The sequence below is a fragment of the Rana temporaria genome, chromosome 5 (assembly GCF_905171775.1).
Source record: "Rana temporaria chromosome 5, aRanTem1.1, whole genome shotgun sequence".
Classification (NCBI taxonomy): Eukaryota; Metazoa; Chordata; class Amphibia; order Anura; family Ranidae; genus Rana; species Rana temporaria.
The window spans coordinates 63,111,411-63,127,687 of record NC_053493.1 but is presented as its reverse complement, the minus strand read 5'-3'; the positions used below and the strand labels follow the sequence as shown (position 1 = coordinate 63,127,687).

Here is a 16,277-nt window from a genome sequence, read left to right as displayed (position 1 = left end):
GGGTCGGTTTTGGTGTGACGAGGGTTTGGGTTAGAATGGCGTTTAGGGGAGAAGGTAAATTGCTTTTATGTTTCCACTGGAGCATGGGCTGCTAAATACAGTATCTGTCAGGTGACATTTCTTTATCCACCTGCTAAGTGGGGATGGGGGAAAACAATAATTTCTTTTGTTTAGCCCACGAGGCAGTACAAGATAAATTTGAAGTGTTTAAGGCCAGCTATACACACACACACCAACTCCAACTTCTGGATGTACAGTGTGTGAGGTCAGACAGATAAAGTGGAGGTCCACACAAAAAGTGAACCTCCGCTTTTCGGAACTCTTGCCTCCCCCGGTGTCACATTTGGCACCTTTCAGGGGGGAGTGGTGCAGATACCTGTATAATACAGGTAATTGCACCCACTTCCGGGAATAGACTCCAGCGGGAGTCACACCACTTTGCGTCACTCCCCGCTTTCTTCTGGGAAACACACTGGTCCCAGGAGACAGCGGGGACCAGTGAGGATGTGCTGAGCGGTTTTGCACATGCGCAGTAGGGAACTGGGCAGTAAAGCCGCAACGCTTCACTTGACGATTCCCTCAGAGAGGATGACGATGGGGGCAGCCGAGAGACGAGCGATTGTTCGGCCTCTGCTGCCAACATCGCGGGCGCGCTGCACAGGCAAGTGTCCATTTATAAAAAGTCAGCAGCTGCAGTATTTGTAGCTGCTGGCTTTAAAAAAAAAAATAATAATTTGTGTGAAGCTCCGCTTTAAAGTGGACATTTAGTCTGTCTCAGGTGGCTCAACGCCCGCTCCGGCAATACAAATATGGCACATGTGCAGATGCAGCAAAGGGCTTTGTCTGGGCTTCAGGTCCTGGCAAAGCCTTTTGGCGCATCTGCGTACGCGCAGGCATTTTTCCATGCATGCACAAAGACTAGGGACTTCCGATAGCCATCCTTGTGCAAACACAGGAAACCTCACTTTTCTCTGCGCAGATGGCAGAGAAAACCAGTGCGTGCACAGCTATGCTGCAAGGCTCGCTTGGGACCTGATGCCCTGCAGCGTATCTCTGCACGTGCAGGGGACAAGGAGTAACAACAGGAATTCTCGAATAGGCAAGAGATGCAGGAGTGGGAAGGAGGCAGGGCAACATAACATGACATTTAGGGTGAAATTCCTCTATAGGCAATATGAGAGAAAGCTGACCGTTGTAAGCACTCCCAGCAGTGTCAATTGATTTGTTACAACCCCGTAACTAAAGGTTTTGGTGGGCAGCATGGCTTTTTAATAGAAGTGAAAAATGTACAGATCTACTGGCAGGATTTACAGGTATAAAAATGATATATAAAACTTTATTATTAGACCTCATGCACACGGACATTATATTTATATTATATAAAAATGCCAGTAGCGTTCGCTGTAGAATGCGTTTTGCAGCTTTTTTTTGTAAAACTATACTCCCACAAAAGCTTATGGCTCAAAAAACGCTCATAATCACAGAATAGCCAAATTTTTCAGCATTTTTTTGAGTTTTTCAGAGTTAAAGTGTTTTAACAGCTGACAAACCCAAACCCAAACCCAAACCCACTAGTTCTGGGGTTTTTTTCCCCCGGCCAGAAACGCCCCTGCCAAAAAAACACTAATAAATATGTGACACATAGGATAACATGCTGGGGAGTTCACTGGCTGCAGAAAAAAAAAATGCCTGAAGCCAAAAACAGTCCAATGTGCATGAGGCCTTATTACAACTGTGCAGGCTCTTTATGTCTCTGAGACAGGGGCGGACTGACCATTGAGTCACTCAACACTGCCTGAGGGCCCCATGCCACTAGGGGGCCCCATCAGGGTTGCCAGGCTCAGTAAAACCAGGGACAGTATGTAAAAATCTATGTTTTTTTTTTTACATCTGTCCCTGATATGTCCGAAACCGACATGCTTTTGATGTGAAAATGCCGAGATTTTAGCTGCCCCGCCTCCTGGCGTGGTGGCCATCTGTAATTCCAGGGGCCCCATTATCTTCTATTGCCCGGGGGGCCCATGAGTTGTCAGTCCGTCCCTGCTCCGAGATAGTTATAACCCTTGAGAACTGGGAGTTGTGAAGTCTTGTTCTAGACACACATATATCCACTGCTTTGAGACCAGGAACACAAGAACTGGCTCGCCAAATAAACTTCAAAAAAGGAAATCTGTTAAATCATGGGAAATCAAATATTTGTCATACATGTACGTTTCAATAATTGTATTGTACAGACATTTGTTCCTGAGGTATGCTGTGAAATTACAATCTCTAAAAAAATATTTTACTGTTTAGGTCACAATTTGTGTCACATGATGTAGCAAAACTAGAGTGTGTGTAGAAACTACCCATCTCAACAATATATTAACACAATATATACATATAGTTTTTTTTTACTTTTCTTTGTTTTTTATGGTTTTGGTTTTACTATAAAAATTGTATGTTAATGCTATTAGTGGGAACACGGCAGAATGCTTTAGGAATGTTAGAGTGTAATGGTGGCAAATGAGGATTTCTGGTCTGAGGGTTTTTTAAATAGTTAAAACTGCTTTAATCTCTGCTGCAAGAAGACATCTTTTTGAGGAGGTATAATATTTCTTGCAATATCTAGGTTTTGGATTCCAGCTCAGCAACACAACTCTCCAAGCTTCTAATGTAGAGTTTTTTTCTGGAGAGGAGAGGCCTTTGCAACTTCCCTGTAGAAGGGAAAATCCAAAAATACCAACACACATGTGCATGCAGTTGTACTGATAAAAGCAATAAAAAAAATAAAAAGCAATAAAAAAAAATAAAAAGAAGAAGAAACACTCCTAACTCTTTAAGAAACCCACATCAACATAGAGTCCGTCTTGGGCTTACAGTCCATTTTTGAGATCCGGATTGAAAAATGCTCAGTGTCATGCCTCTAACAAAGTTCAAAGCCAAACATTTATTCTGCTTTATGACAATATAAATCTTTAAGTGCCTTCAGCTCCTCAATCAGAGTCTTGTTTTGGTTCTCAAGCACGGCCACTCGATTTTCAAGGCACTTGACATATTCTTTCTTCTTTTTGCGACACTCCCGAGCTGCTTCTCTGGAACCAACACAGGATATGAAATTAAAAAGGAGAAACCAAAGACAGAAGGAAAATACTTTCACTGCCACAACGCAACGACACATGAACAATGCAAAGCAGCAAATCACAGCTCAAATCACAACAATGAATGAAAATGGTGACACATGTTGGCTCAGATTATATAACAACAGCACAAAATTACAAAAATGGAAATGACAGAAAACATTTCATAACTGCAAACCTTGACATGCAAGTTACTTAGGCAAGCAAATGCAGCAAACAATAGAACAAAGTGATAATAAAAAGTTTTTTTGTTTTTTAAAGACATTTGAGTACTGTCCGTGATACTTTTTTTTATTTACACTAACATACAATTTTTCAGGACAAGCTTTCGGGGTGTTACCCCTCTCTTCAAGGTCCATGCAGTACCTTAAAGAAGGGTTAACACCCCGAAAGCTTGTCCTGAAAAATTGTATGTTAGTGCAAATAAAAAAAGTATCACAGACAGTACTCAATTTTCTCTATCACAATTGCACTAATACGGCTACAATCACGTCAAGTATGTTGTTTTTTAAACAAATATGGTTTTGCACAGAGCAGGTATTAAATAAAAAAACAAAAAAACACTATATTGAAATAAAAAAGTTAACCAGCTAGGGAATGCCTAGAAAAGCATTCAGCGTGTACTATAAAACCTTGATGTTATTCTAGAATGAACAACAGCTTAGCAACAAAATCACTAGCAAAAAACATGCCAATTTACTGGATGACAAAAACAAAAAAAAGTGCACATAGTGAGGCACAGCTGTTATCGGGAAAGGGGTTCCGGGGGTTTCATCCCTATGGGGTAGTTGGGATCAGTGGAAGGTAGGAGATCACAGGTCTCACTAAGAAGGACAAATTCCTTGGGTTGTGGTCTGGGGCGCCAGAAATAGAGGGAAAGGAACTAAAAATTTGCACGTAAGGATTCAGGGAGGGAGGGAAAAAATAAAAAAAATACAGTATTCCCCACTGCAGGTTGCACTTGACCGAAGCAGCAATGCAGGAAGGGAAGGAAGTTGTGAAGAACCTGGTTCATCTACGATATCCTGCAGTCACAAGGTCACTTGGATGCAGCTTCTTGGGTCAGGCAGAGTCTATTTAAGACTCCGGCTCTGGGTTGGGCTCGCTTTCTGCGAGTGGCTAGTGTAAAGTCAGGGACAGTGCTTGGATGAAGAGAGGTTCTGGAGGAGTAGGGACAGTGCAGGGACTGTCTGTCTCACTTCAAGATGCCTCCTCTTTGGGTGTGGACCGGCCAGGCCGCATTCCTCTCCTCGCAGCAGGCTGTCAGTATCTTTCAAGTCTACAGGCCATTGTTACAGTTCATAAGTGGCTCCAGACAGTCGTGCCTACAAGCCAGGCCTAATTGTATTGTGTTTAACCTTTCTCCATGTAGCGCCTGGCTACTTTAAGAGCTGGTGCTATGTTAAATTTAGGGGAAGAGTTTAGAGAAATAGTTAGCTCTGAATTTGTTTGATTGTTTAAATTTGGGTGCTCTAGCTTGGCTGTACTGTGGGCTGTCCTTTTGTCTGGGGACTCCCGTCACCCCCGGACAGCAGGTGGCAGCAGTGTGGTCAAGTGCTCTGAGTACCACTCTCAGCGGCCAGTCGGGGGTTGTCCGCCTCGCTGTGCATGCTGGGGAAGGGTATAAAGGGGGCAGACATTACCTCGAGGTTCTTCCTCATGTGGTGTCCATCATTGGGGTAGCCATTCCACAACACCCCCACATATGGCCCTCCTGGCCGGGGTGTGCTTGGGCAGCAGTGTTCCTGGTTTCCGGGACCAGGTTGGCCCAGAGCAATTGATCCTTGGTGTGGGCCCAGAAGTCGACTGGGTCCCCAATCTAAAGGGGGTCCCGAGCTGTCCGTCCAATTGGAGGAAGCTGACCGATGAGGAGTCTGTCCGAAAGATACCGAGAACAAGGCTGGAGTTCCAAGAGGGGCCTGTCCATTCATCGGGGACCACCTGAGTTCTGACAGGCTGGGTGTTGGTCGCCTGTCAGCTGCCAATTTTGCAAAACTACCTGAAGGAGATCCGGGTGCTGAATCTACTGAGAAAGGATTCCGGACCATAATTGTCTCTAATCTTATAGGAGGGTCTGTGGCAGACTTAATCCTAAGTTCGAGTGACACTCGGGCTGCCAGGCTGGTGAGAGAGGCCTGTCCAGGTGCGCTATACCCACTCCGGCTGGAGTGGAAAAGTAAAGTGTCGTTGGAAGCAGGACTGTTTCCCATATTTGGATACACCTGGATCTACGGTCTCCTATTTGGTGCAACATGGACAATAGTGGTTGGCGGGCTTAAAACAGAAGCTACAACAGACAGTGGCGGGGAGAGCCACCATAGCATGTAGTGTGGTCAGTGGCGGGGAGAGCCACCATAGCATGTAGTGTGGACAGTGGCGGGGAGAGCCACCATAGCATGTAGTGTGGACAGTGGCGGGGAGAGCCACCATAGCATGCAGTGTGGACAGTGGCGGGGAGAGCCACCATAGCATGCAGTGTGGACAGTGGCGGGGAGAGCCACCATAGCATGCAGTGTGGACAGTGGTGGGGAGAGCCACCATAGCATGTAGTGTGGACAGTGGCGGGGAGAGCCACCATAGCATGTAGTGTGGCCAGTGGAGGGGAAAGCCACCATAGCATGTAGTGTAGACAGTGGAGGGGAGAACCACCATGGGATGTAGTGTGGACAGTGGAGGGGAGAGCCACCATGGTATATAGTGTGGACAGTGGAGGGGAGAACCACCATGGCATGTAGTATGGACAGTGGAGGGGAGAGCCACCATAGCGTGTAGTATGGACAGTGGAGGGGAGAGCCACCATAGCGTGTAGTATGGACAGTGGAGGGGAGAGCCACAATAGCGTGTAGTATGGACAGTGGAGGGGAGAGACACCATAGCGTGTAGTATGGACAGTGGAGGGGGGAGCCACCATAGCATGGACAGTGGAGGGGAGAGCCACCATAGCGTGTAGTATGGACAGTGGAGGGGGGAACCACCATAGCGTGTAGTATGGACTGTGGAGGGGGGAGCCACCATAGCATGTAGTATGGACAGTGGAGGGGGGGGCCACCAAAGCATGCAATATAGACAGTGAAGGGAGAACCACCATAGCATGTAGTGTGGACAGTGGCAGGGAGAGCCACCATGGCATGTAGTGTGGACAGTGGCGGATCTATCCCCTTCACCTTTCTACTGTTTAATAGTTTTTACCTGGCTGGGTAATAAAAGCACAGAAAAGACACCTGTGTGGACATTCCCTTTACTACAACTCTCATCAAGTACCCTAGACGGCGGAGATACTGAAGTAACATGCCACCCAAAACAAACCAGCAGCTCCTTTGGGGGTAGTGCTACATACAATATATTGCTACTGCTAAACTTGGACTCTGTTTACTTCCCGCCACATCATGCTGCACCTTGCGCACAAGCAGGCACAGGGCTCTAGGGGTATTGTCATCTCCAGGGGAAGTTGGAATCAGTTAAGGAAGTGGGATTATAGGTCTCTTCAAGATCTGCAAAATTCTTGGGTTGAGGTGGGGAAATGCATATGTTATCAGTCTAAGCCAGACAAAAAAGTAATAGGACACAGCAGAAGAGCTAATAAAATGGAGTGCATGTTAGCAGACTAACTTTACCTATCAAACTATGGCCATTGTGGCAATAAAAGTCTCAGGAAAGCTGCTGGTGAATGTGAAACACATGAAGGTCTGCTAACGCCCATGTAAAAGGCACCCTAGCAACTATGAGGTTTATTATCTATGGAATGCTAATGAGTAATAAAGGTTTCAGCTGTAGAAAATAACCAGTACTATGCATATAGAAATTTTAATATGAAGTCAGGGCAAACTCCTAGCCTGACCTGCACTCTCAGTGGAACCCACCGAATGGGGGACATGCATGTGGGAGTGGAGACCCTAAAGTCAGTTTAGGTGCATAGCCATTTTAACTATTACAATAAAACAGCGGTTTTAAAATGCCAAATCTTCTAATTATACAGATTTTCAAGTCCTCAATATTTTCTAGATTTTTAATATTTAGATTTACTATGCAATGTTCTCCATTTATATTATGGCAACAGGAGCGGATCACCTTGCCTACTAACCTTATGGGTTATTCCAGTGTTTTCCTGGGATCAGTGTGTTTTGCCAGTAGTCTACAGCCACTACAACCTACACGTCATCCATAAAAAAAGAGATGGGCTGTGCAGGAGCCATGTTTATGCACAACATCATTAGTATGCCATATATGCATGCTTTAATTTAGATGATTTTACTACAAACTGTTAACTCCTTCTCCTGCCTGACATCTCACTGTGTTTAAGGGACCCTTCAGAGCAATGTCAGATGATTAAGGAGCTGGTGACACTTGCAATGTAAAATATATATAGATCATAGCTCCTGTGCAGTACATCTCCTCCTTACAGGCAATGCATGGCTAACAGAGACTCCTGTTACCGGATATAGCAGCATGTATTGGTGCTCACGCCCAGAGGACTTTGGAATTGCTTTACTCAGAGAGATCTCAAACTGAAAACAGCAGGTTTGGTATCTGCCTGTCCTTGCTGAAGTCACACACTGCTGGGACCAAATACAGCTTTTGTCCCTGACCCAGTTGTCATAAAGGTGAAGTGCATGAGTTAAGGGGCCATTTTGACTGAACAAAGAACAGGGGATGGAGAGGAGGCAAAAACAGCAGCTGGTTGTGGACCAGAGTAAGAGTGCAGAGCAGAATACAAGAACCTACAGAAAAAAAGAATGGAGACAGTATGTTCACCTATCGAGGATAATGAGAGAAAGGAAAATCAGTTAGTAGATGATCATGAACAGTGGGGCAGGGAGAGTTGGTAATATGATCAGATTGGTGAATCTTAGAATAGGTAAAGTGGGGTAGAGAGTCTAATTGTCCCAACTATGGCAAAAAAGACACATTGGAAAACAAAATCAGTGACAAGGCCACAGCCACAGAGTTTAGGTTCTGTACAAAGCAAAAAGGTAAAGGATAGTATGTATGCTGAATATTGCAGACTATATGTTGTAGATTGACTGGGGTGGAGAGTGATGTAAACAGGTGCAACATGGACAATAGTGGTTGGCGGGCTTAAAACAGAAGCTACAACAGACAGTGGAGGGGAAAGCCATCATAGCATGTAGTGTGGCCAGTGGAGGGGAAAGCCACCATAGCATGTAGTGTAGACAGTGGAGGGGAGAACCACCATGGGATGTAGTGTGGACAGTGGAGGGGAGAGCCACCATGGGATATAGTGTGGACAGTGGAGGGGAGAGCCACCATGGCATTTAGTATGGACAGTGGAGGGGAGAGCCACCATAGCATGTAGTATGGACAGTGGAGGGGGGAGCCACCATAGCATGTAGTATGGACAGTGGAGGGGGGAGCCACCATAGCATGTAGTATGGACAGTGGAGGGGGGAGCCACCATAGCATGTAGTATGGACAGTGGAGGGGGGAGCCACCATAGCATGTAGTATGGACCGTGAAGGGAGAACCACAATAGCATGTAGTGTGGACAGTGGAGGGGAGAGCCACCATAGCATGTAGTATGGACAGTGGAGGGGGGAGCCACCATAGCATGTAGTATGGACAGTGGAGGGGGGAGCCACCATAGCATGTAGTATGGACAGTGGAGGGGGGAGCCACCATAGCATGTAATATGGACAGTGAAGGGAGAGCCACCATAGCATGTAGTGTGGACAGGAGAGCCACCATAGCATGTAGTATGGACAGTGGAGGGGGGAGCCACCATAGCATGTAATATGGACAGTGAAGGGAGAGCCACCATAGCATGTAGTGTGGACAGTGGAGGGGAGAGCCACCATAGCATGTAGTATGGACAGTGGAGGGGGGAGCCACCACAGCATGTAGTATGGACAGTGGAGGGGGGAGCCACCATAGCATGTAATATGGACAGTGAAGGGAGAACCACCATAGCATGTAGTGTGGACAGTGGTGGGGAGAGCCACCATGGCATGTAGTGTGGACAGTGGCGGGGAGAGCCACCATGGCATGTAGTGTGGACAGTGAAGGGAAAGCCACCATAGCATGTAGTGTGGACAGTGAAGGGAGAGCCACCATAGCATGTAGTGTGGACAGTGGCAGGGAGAGCCACCATAGCATGTAGTGTGGACAGTGGCGGGGAGAGCCACCATAGCATGTAGTGTGGACAGTGGCGGGGAGAGCCACCATAGCATGTAGTGTGGACAGTGGCGGGGAGAGCCACCATAGCATGTAGTGTGGACAGTGGCGGGGAGAGCCACCATAGCATGTAGTGTGGACAGTGGCGGGGAGAGCCACCATAGCATGTAGTGTGGACAGTGGCGGGGAGAGCCACCATAGCATGTAGTGTGGACAGTGGCGGGGAGAGCCACCATAGCATGTAGTGTGGACAGTAAAGGAAGAGCCATCATAGCATGTAGTGTGGACAGTGAAGGAAGAGCCATCATAGCATGTAGTGTGGACAGTGGCGGGGAGAGCCACCATGGCATGTAGTGTGGACAGTGGAGGGGAGAGCCACCATGGCATGTAGTGTGGACAGTGGAGGGGAGAGCCACCATGGCATGTAGTGTGGACAGTGGAGGGGAGAGCCACCATGGCATGTAGTGTGGACAGTGGAGGGGAGAGCCACCATGGCATGTAGTGTGGACAGTGGAGGGGAGAGCCACCATGGCATGTAGTGTGGACAGTGGAGGGGAGAGCCACCAGTAAAATGTAGTGTGGATGGTGGGGAGGGGGTTGCCACCAGTAGATGTAGTGGGGGTACAGCTGCCAGAGAACACAGTGTTGAGGGAATCTGCAAGAGAAAATAATATAGATTGATTTGGGTGTTGCCAGAGAATGTAGAGTGGACAAGGAGGAAAAAGAGTTTCAGGAAGGGTGGTGGATAAATGATGCTGGACAGTGTAGTACAGGCAGTAGGGAAGAGCTACTACAGACAGTGTAGGGAGAGCTGTGACAGAAGCTAGTCCAGAAACTAGGGAAAAGGATAAGGAGGTGTGTACGGTTTAGTGTTGTGGACAATGGTCATGGAACAACGTGTGGTGGAGATATGGACAATGATGGCATAGCCTCCACTAGGTGAACAATGTTATGTGCTGGGGACATGTCACTATTCTGGTACAAAACTTCAGGAAGGGCTGAATCTAAAGCCAGCCGAACATAGAGCGATTTTCTTTTCTGGGAAAAAAAATCACTTGATTCCCCAATCAACACAATGAGACACAAGTTCCCTGTAGGAACCTGGACAGCAATGAGAGTTATATGCTGTGAGCAGATGGTCAAAGCAGATCCCTCACATTTGGGCTCTGCTCTATCCACGTACCACTCAATGAAAATAACAGGCAGAATTCCTAGTGAAAAAAAAGAAGAGGAATCCTGAACTCATTTAATCACTTCTTTTTAAAACCGTATGAACTGGCCTGATGAACTGGCTTAAAGTGGTTGTAAAGTCAGAAGGTTTTATATCTTAATGTATTCTATGCATGAAGATAAAAATGCCTTCTGTGTGCAGTAGCCCCCCTGCTCCCCCAGCACCCTTAATACTTACCTGAGGTCCCTCTCTGTCCAGTGATGGCTACGAGTGTCTCGGCCGTCCCAGATCCTTCTAACTGACTGATTGACAGCAGAGGCAGCCAATGGCGCCACTGCTATGTCTCAGCCAAAGTCGGCTAGCCAATCAGGAGTGAGAGGGGGTGGGGGGGGTGTGGTCGGGGCTCCATGTCTGAATGGACACAGGGAGCTGTGACTCGGGTACCACCATAGCAAGCTGCTTGCTGTGGGGGGCACTAAACAGGAGGAAGAGAGCAAGAGAGGGACCCGAGAAGAGGAGGATGATCCGGGCTGCTCTGTGCAATACCGACTGCACAGAGCAGGTAAGTGTAAAATGTTTGTTATTTTTTTATAGGGGAAAATAAACGAGACTTTACTATCACTTTAAAGTGTTTGTAAACCAAAAAAAAACAAAAAAAACGTAGATTCTGTTCCTTTAAGGCATGAGTAACAGCACAGTGCTTGTTAAAAAGAAAGAGGTACAGTGCAAAAACCAGTGAACATTTGATAATGAGAACCTAATGGCTGAAATAGGTAATATAATAAAAACACAAAAAACTTGTAAATGTATGTAAATGGGAAGAAAAAAAAAAAAAAAAAAAAAAAAAAACTTAAATCCACAGGCAATCAGAGACCCATGCTGTATTATAAGTTAGTGTAAATAATAATAAAGTCCAAAACACAGTATAGGGAAAAGTCCAAAAAATAGAATTTCCAATGTGAATCAGGTGAATGGCTGGTAATACACTCAAGTTGTGACATCAGAAGAAAACCATGTGTTTCTTTGGTGGATAGATCACATGGTTTTCTTCTGATGTCACAACTTGAGTGTATTACCAGCCATTCACCTGATTCACATTGGAAATTCTATTTTTTGGACTTTTCCCTATACATTGTTTTCTCACATGACGTGTTTTGGACTTTATTATTATTTACACTAACTTATAACACAGCATGGGTCTCTGATTGCCTGTGGATTTAAGTTTTTTTCCCCATTTACATACATTTACAAGTTTTTTGTGTTTTTATTATATTACCTATTTCAGCCATTAGGTTCTCATTATCAAATGTTCACTGTTTTTTGCTCTGTACCTCTCTTTTTAACTTGTTCTTAAATTTGTATCTACAATTTTTTGGTACTTGGCAGCACTTACACAAATCATTTCTGCTCAGTGTTTTTTTCTTCTAAGAATTTTCTTTCTTTGAAAAAGTTTCTTTTCAACAGCACAGTGCTTGTTATGTGCAATTCTCTTGCAATTCTCTGTAATAAAACTGACTGATCCTGTGTGTTCCTGTGTCCCCCTGCCTCTGCTGACCACGATAATCATGGGGGCCCCCAGATACCGGCCCCCCCCCACCCTAGGTGAATATGGGAATATGGGGTACATCGTACCCCTACGCATTCACCTGGAGGAAAAGTGTAAAAGAAAATAAACACACAACGCAGGGTTTTAAAATAATTTATTAGTCAGCTCCGGGGGTCTTCTCCGCTCTCCGGGGGGGGGGGGGGGGTCTTCTCCACTCTCCTGGGGGGGGGGGGTCTTCTTTCGTCTTCTCCGCTGTCGTCTCGGCGCTCCCTGGTTTTTCTCCCGCTCGCTCTCCGGAGAAGACCCCCCCTGGAGAGCGGAGAATACCCCCCGGAGCTGACTAATACATTTTAAAACCCTGCGTTGTGCGTTTATTTTCTTTTACACTTTTCCTCCAGGTGAATGGGTAGGGGTACGATGTACCCCATATTCATTCACCTCGGGTGGGGGGGCGGTATTTGGGGCCCCCTTATTAAAGGGGGCTCCCAGATTTCGATAAGCCCCCCGCCCGCAGACCCCGACAACCAACGGCCAGGGTTGTCCGGAAGAGGCCTTGTCCTTATCAACATGGGGACAGGGTACATGTTGAGGGCATGCGGCCTGGTACGGCTCAGGAGAGGGGGGGCGCTCGCTCGTCCCCACTCGTTTCCTGACCGGCCGGGCAGCGTGCTTGGATACGGGTCTGGTATGGATTGTGGGGGGACCGCCACGCCGTTTTTTCGGCGTAGGGGGGTCTCCTTGCAATTCATACCAGATCTAAGGGCCTGGTATGCCCCTGGGGGGAACCCATGCCATTTTTTTATTTATTTGGCATGGAGTTCCCCCTCATGATTCATACCAAACGCCGCGGCTAGAATTTGCAGGAATCCAAGTTGGATCCCCGTCGCTTCTATGACGTGCTCGCTGGAATGTGCTTTTTCTATTCCAGCGAGTGCGAGATGTCGGCACCATGTCGCAGGGAATCAGCACGATGCCGTCCTGCTGGAAACACATTCTCGGCGACAGGTATTGTAGTTTTTAGACCCTATAGGTCCCCGCACCTGCCTATTCAGAAATACTTAAATTCCATACAAAAAGAAAAACCGAGAGGTGATTTTCTTGCAACAGGAACACAAAATGGCAGTGCACTTTGCATGCCGCCTGACTTTGCAACTTGCGTCCAGTCATACCAGGCAGAACATCCCTCAGATAGTAACGGGTACAATTTGCAAAAAAAAATAAAGGGGGTCTGTCTTGTAGAAACTTGGAAACTGGGATACTAAAGTGATAAACCTGAAGCTTCTGCTATAAATTTATTTTCACTGAGAAGCATAACAACCTGCACTGGTGCAAGAATAACTTAGAACGGATAAGAAGACAAAATAGTATATATCTTATCATATGAGTTTCAGCCAACCATGTGCATAGGGACATAGGTGTGCGCAGCCTGTTGCATTAGGGCGTGCACCTCAAAGCTTCAACACATATGCGTTTGTGACATATTTACTGGCCTTTTCCCCGCTCTCCATCCTGAAACAATGGGGGGACCTGGGAAGCAGAAAGAAGAGGAACAGGGACAGGAGAGGTGGCATATATTGGTACCAATCCCTTGCATTTTCTCCCTTGTGGCAGCTGAATGTCAGCGAGAGGCAGGGTTGGACTGGCCATTGAGACTACAGGGAGTTTCCCGGTGGGCCGATGGCTCAGTGGGCCGGCTTAAGTGACAGCGGACCGCCGCCCCCCTCCGCTCCTCTGTCTCTCCCTTCCCGCAGTGCTCACCTCCTCTCCCTCACCGCAGCGCTCACCTGGGGGGAACAAAGAATCAGGGGGAGGACCAGAGGAGCAGGGGGGACGACAGAGGAGCATGGGGGAGGGGACAGACAGCTGACTCAACAGCTATGGCCTAGGAGTTTCTCACTTCTGCCTAAACTTGTCCCATAAGGGGGCACCAAACGGATTTTTCCCCCCCGGTTGAAATAATGTCTAGCTTCCCCACTGGTACTGCCTATAAGAGTACCAGTAGCAGTCATTCTACTCTAATACAGTAGAATGGCTAGTGGCTAGTGAAGGGGGAGAGGGGGCTTGGGTGGCCGGGGGGGTGCGGGAGTTGTCCGGCTGCCATGGGAGAGACCAGTCAAAGTGGGCCAGTCTAGATGAAGTCCAGGGCCAAATTATCGTCCCAGTCCAGCCCTGGCGAGAGGGAGAGGAGGAGAATTAGGGTGTGCCCAGGCACACCTGGCACACCTCTTGCGCACACCTATGCACAGGGAATGGATCTCTTACCTATTTTTCATAAGCCGCACTTCCCTCTTGCGTGTTACTTCTTCCGTCACATGCTGTGGGCTGTGCATGTTTGTTGGTGCTGCTGCCACTACAACTGTTTGTGGCAAAGCAGAGCTTGCTGTATGGATCTGGTAAACTGGCATATCTCCAGTAGCAGCTGCAATATAAGAAATGCTGCTTAGAAAACAATCAGAATAATCTCAGCACTTTATAGAACAAAAGAAAAAACACACTGTTTTTAAAAGGTCGGTGCTATACAATGCAAGTCTTTTAAGATGTAAGTGTAAATAACCAGTCTTGATATTAGCTTATTTTTTGTACAGCAACACCCATACTGGAAGAGAGGGGAGGACCAGCAGTCTAGGAGGGAATGAGGTATTCTACAGGCATGTGCTGACCAGGAACATGCTGACCAGTGGCGGCTGGTGCTCAAAATTTTGGGGGGGATGGGGGCGCAAAACAAACAAACAAAAAAAACCCACATAAAACGTAGCCACTGTGCCATCAAAACGCAGCCACAGTGCCCATCAAAATGCTCCCACTGTGCCTCTTCCTCACCTGCCCGGCACTTACCCTGTATCGGTGGGGTTGCAGGTGATGGCGGCGGGCGGTGAGCAGTGTCCTCCAAGTCTACTCCCATCCTCTCTTATGATTGGACACCTGATAGGCGTCTAATCACAGCACCTGTTTCAGCCAATCAGGTGACGGGTAACAGACCAGAGCACCTGACTGGCGGAGAGGCGGTTTTGTGTTAGAAACGCAAATGAATATTCAGTTTCCTAACACAGCTGGTTTAACTGCGTGCGCCAAGCATGGCGCTCGCCGTTTACCTTTTTTTGCCCCCTATTAGAGTCTACGGCTCTAATCGGGTGCTTCGAAAACACCCCCCACCAATGTAATTCACTTTTTGGAGTGCAAGAAAAGAGATTTGTCTCCTAAACAAAACTGGGGGAGAGAGGGTTAGGGCCAGGACACCCTTAGACAGATGCCATAGTTAATGTCAGACTGGATGCAGCAACTGTATTTATAGAATACCGTCTCCTATGGCAACTGAACTTTGAACAGTCAATAGAGATCCATACATGTAACTCACAGTAACCCGTTATAGATCTCCTCTCACATCTCACAGTATCCCACTGTAGATCTTCACTCACTAAACTCCTGGTCTCTCACTAGACTTCAAGATCCCAGTCATCATTGGATCCCCGGAGCTCTTGCACAGCTAACCCGCTGTAAACTCAAGCTTCACCCACACTTACCCACTGGGTCTCTGGCTTGGCACTCTGCTAAAGCTTTCCCACTTCTTCACCATCCCCGGTTGCTCTGGTACTCCTTCAGACTTCCATACACTGGCCATTGATAACAGGAATGGTTGTCCCTTTCTGGCGACTATTCCTCCCTTTACCTCTGGCCTCGATCATCACTTGCCCCTGGCCACAGGAGTGGCAACTGCTTCTCCCTCACTGTTGGCAATGATCCATTTCCCCCGTCCGATGGAACCTCTGCAACTTGGTTGGGCTTCTAGCCTCTCTCAAACCTGCATAGGCCTCGGACAGCCTAGCAGCCAGGTGCTCTCGGGACAGGACTCAGGCTTCTGGCCTAGCAGCCCGGAGCCTTGTGACACGTCCTTCCCAGACAGCCATCCAGGTGGCACAGAACCCCGATCACCTGACTCCTCCCAAATAAAGAGGCACTCCCAGCAGGCCAAGGGACTAAAGAGAATCCTGCCAAAAGGCCAAGTCAAACTATTCACTCCGAGTCTGGATTCCCTATGGCCTATATGCCCAAACATTCCACTGCCACAGGGAGCAATGCCACCTAGTGACAGAAGAGAGATGTGCATCAAATCCAGAGTTAGGCCCCTTTCAGACTGCGGCGGGAGCCGCGGTGGCGGTATAACGCCGCTAAAAATAGCGGCGCTATACCGCCGGGATTGCCGCGGGAATCAGCCGCTAGCGGTGTGGTATTAACCCCCGCTAGCGGCCGAAAAAGGGTTAATAGCACCCGCAATGCAGCTCTATAGAGGCGCATTGCGGGCGGTATTGCCGCG

The 16,277-nt window shown here is 47.5% G+C and overlaps 1 protein-coding gene across 2 annotated transcripts in view; it reads right to left on the bottom strand.

Moving 5' to 3' along the window:
- Nucleotides 1–2,521: 2,521 nt before the first annotated feature.
- Nucleotides 2,522–16,277, bottom strand: part of CREM (cAMP responsive element modulator) — a 60,300-nt gene continuing 46,544 nt past the window's right edge. For both annotated transcript variants that reach the window (XM_040352655.1, XM_040352656.1), the window contains 2 exons: nt 14,228–14,384; nt 2,522–3,074 (listed from right to left, as the gene is read on the bottom strand). In XM_040352655.1, the coding sequence (XP_040208589.1) occupies nt 2,930–3,074; nt 14,228–14,384 (302 nt within the window). In that variant the 3' untranslated portion in view covers nt 2,522–2,929. The remainder of the gene's footprint in view (nt 3,075–14,227; nt 14,385–16,277) is intronic.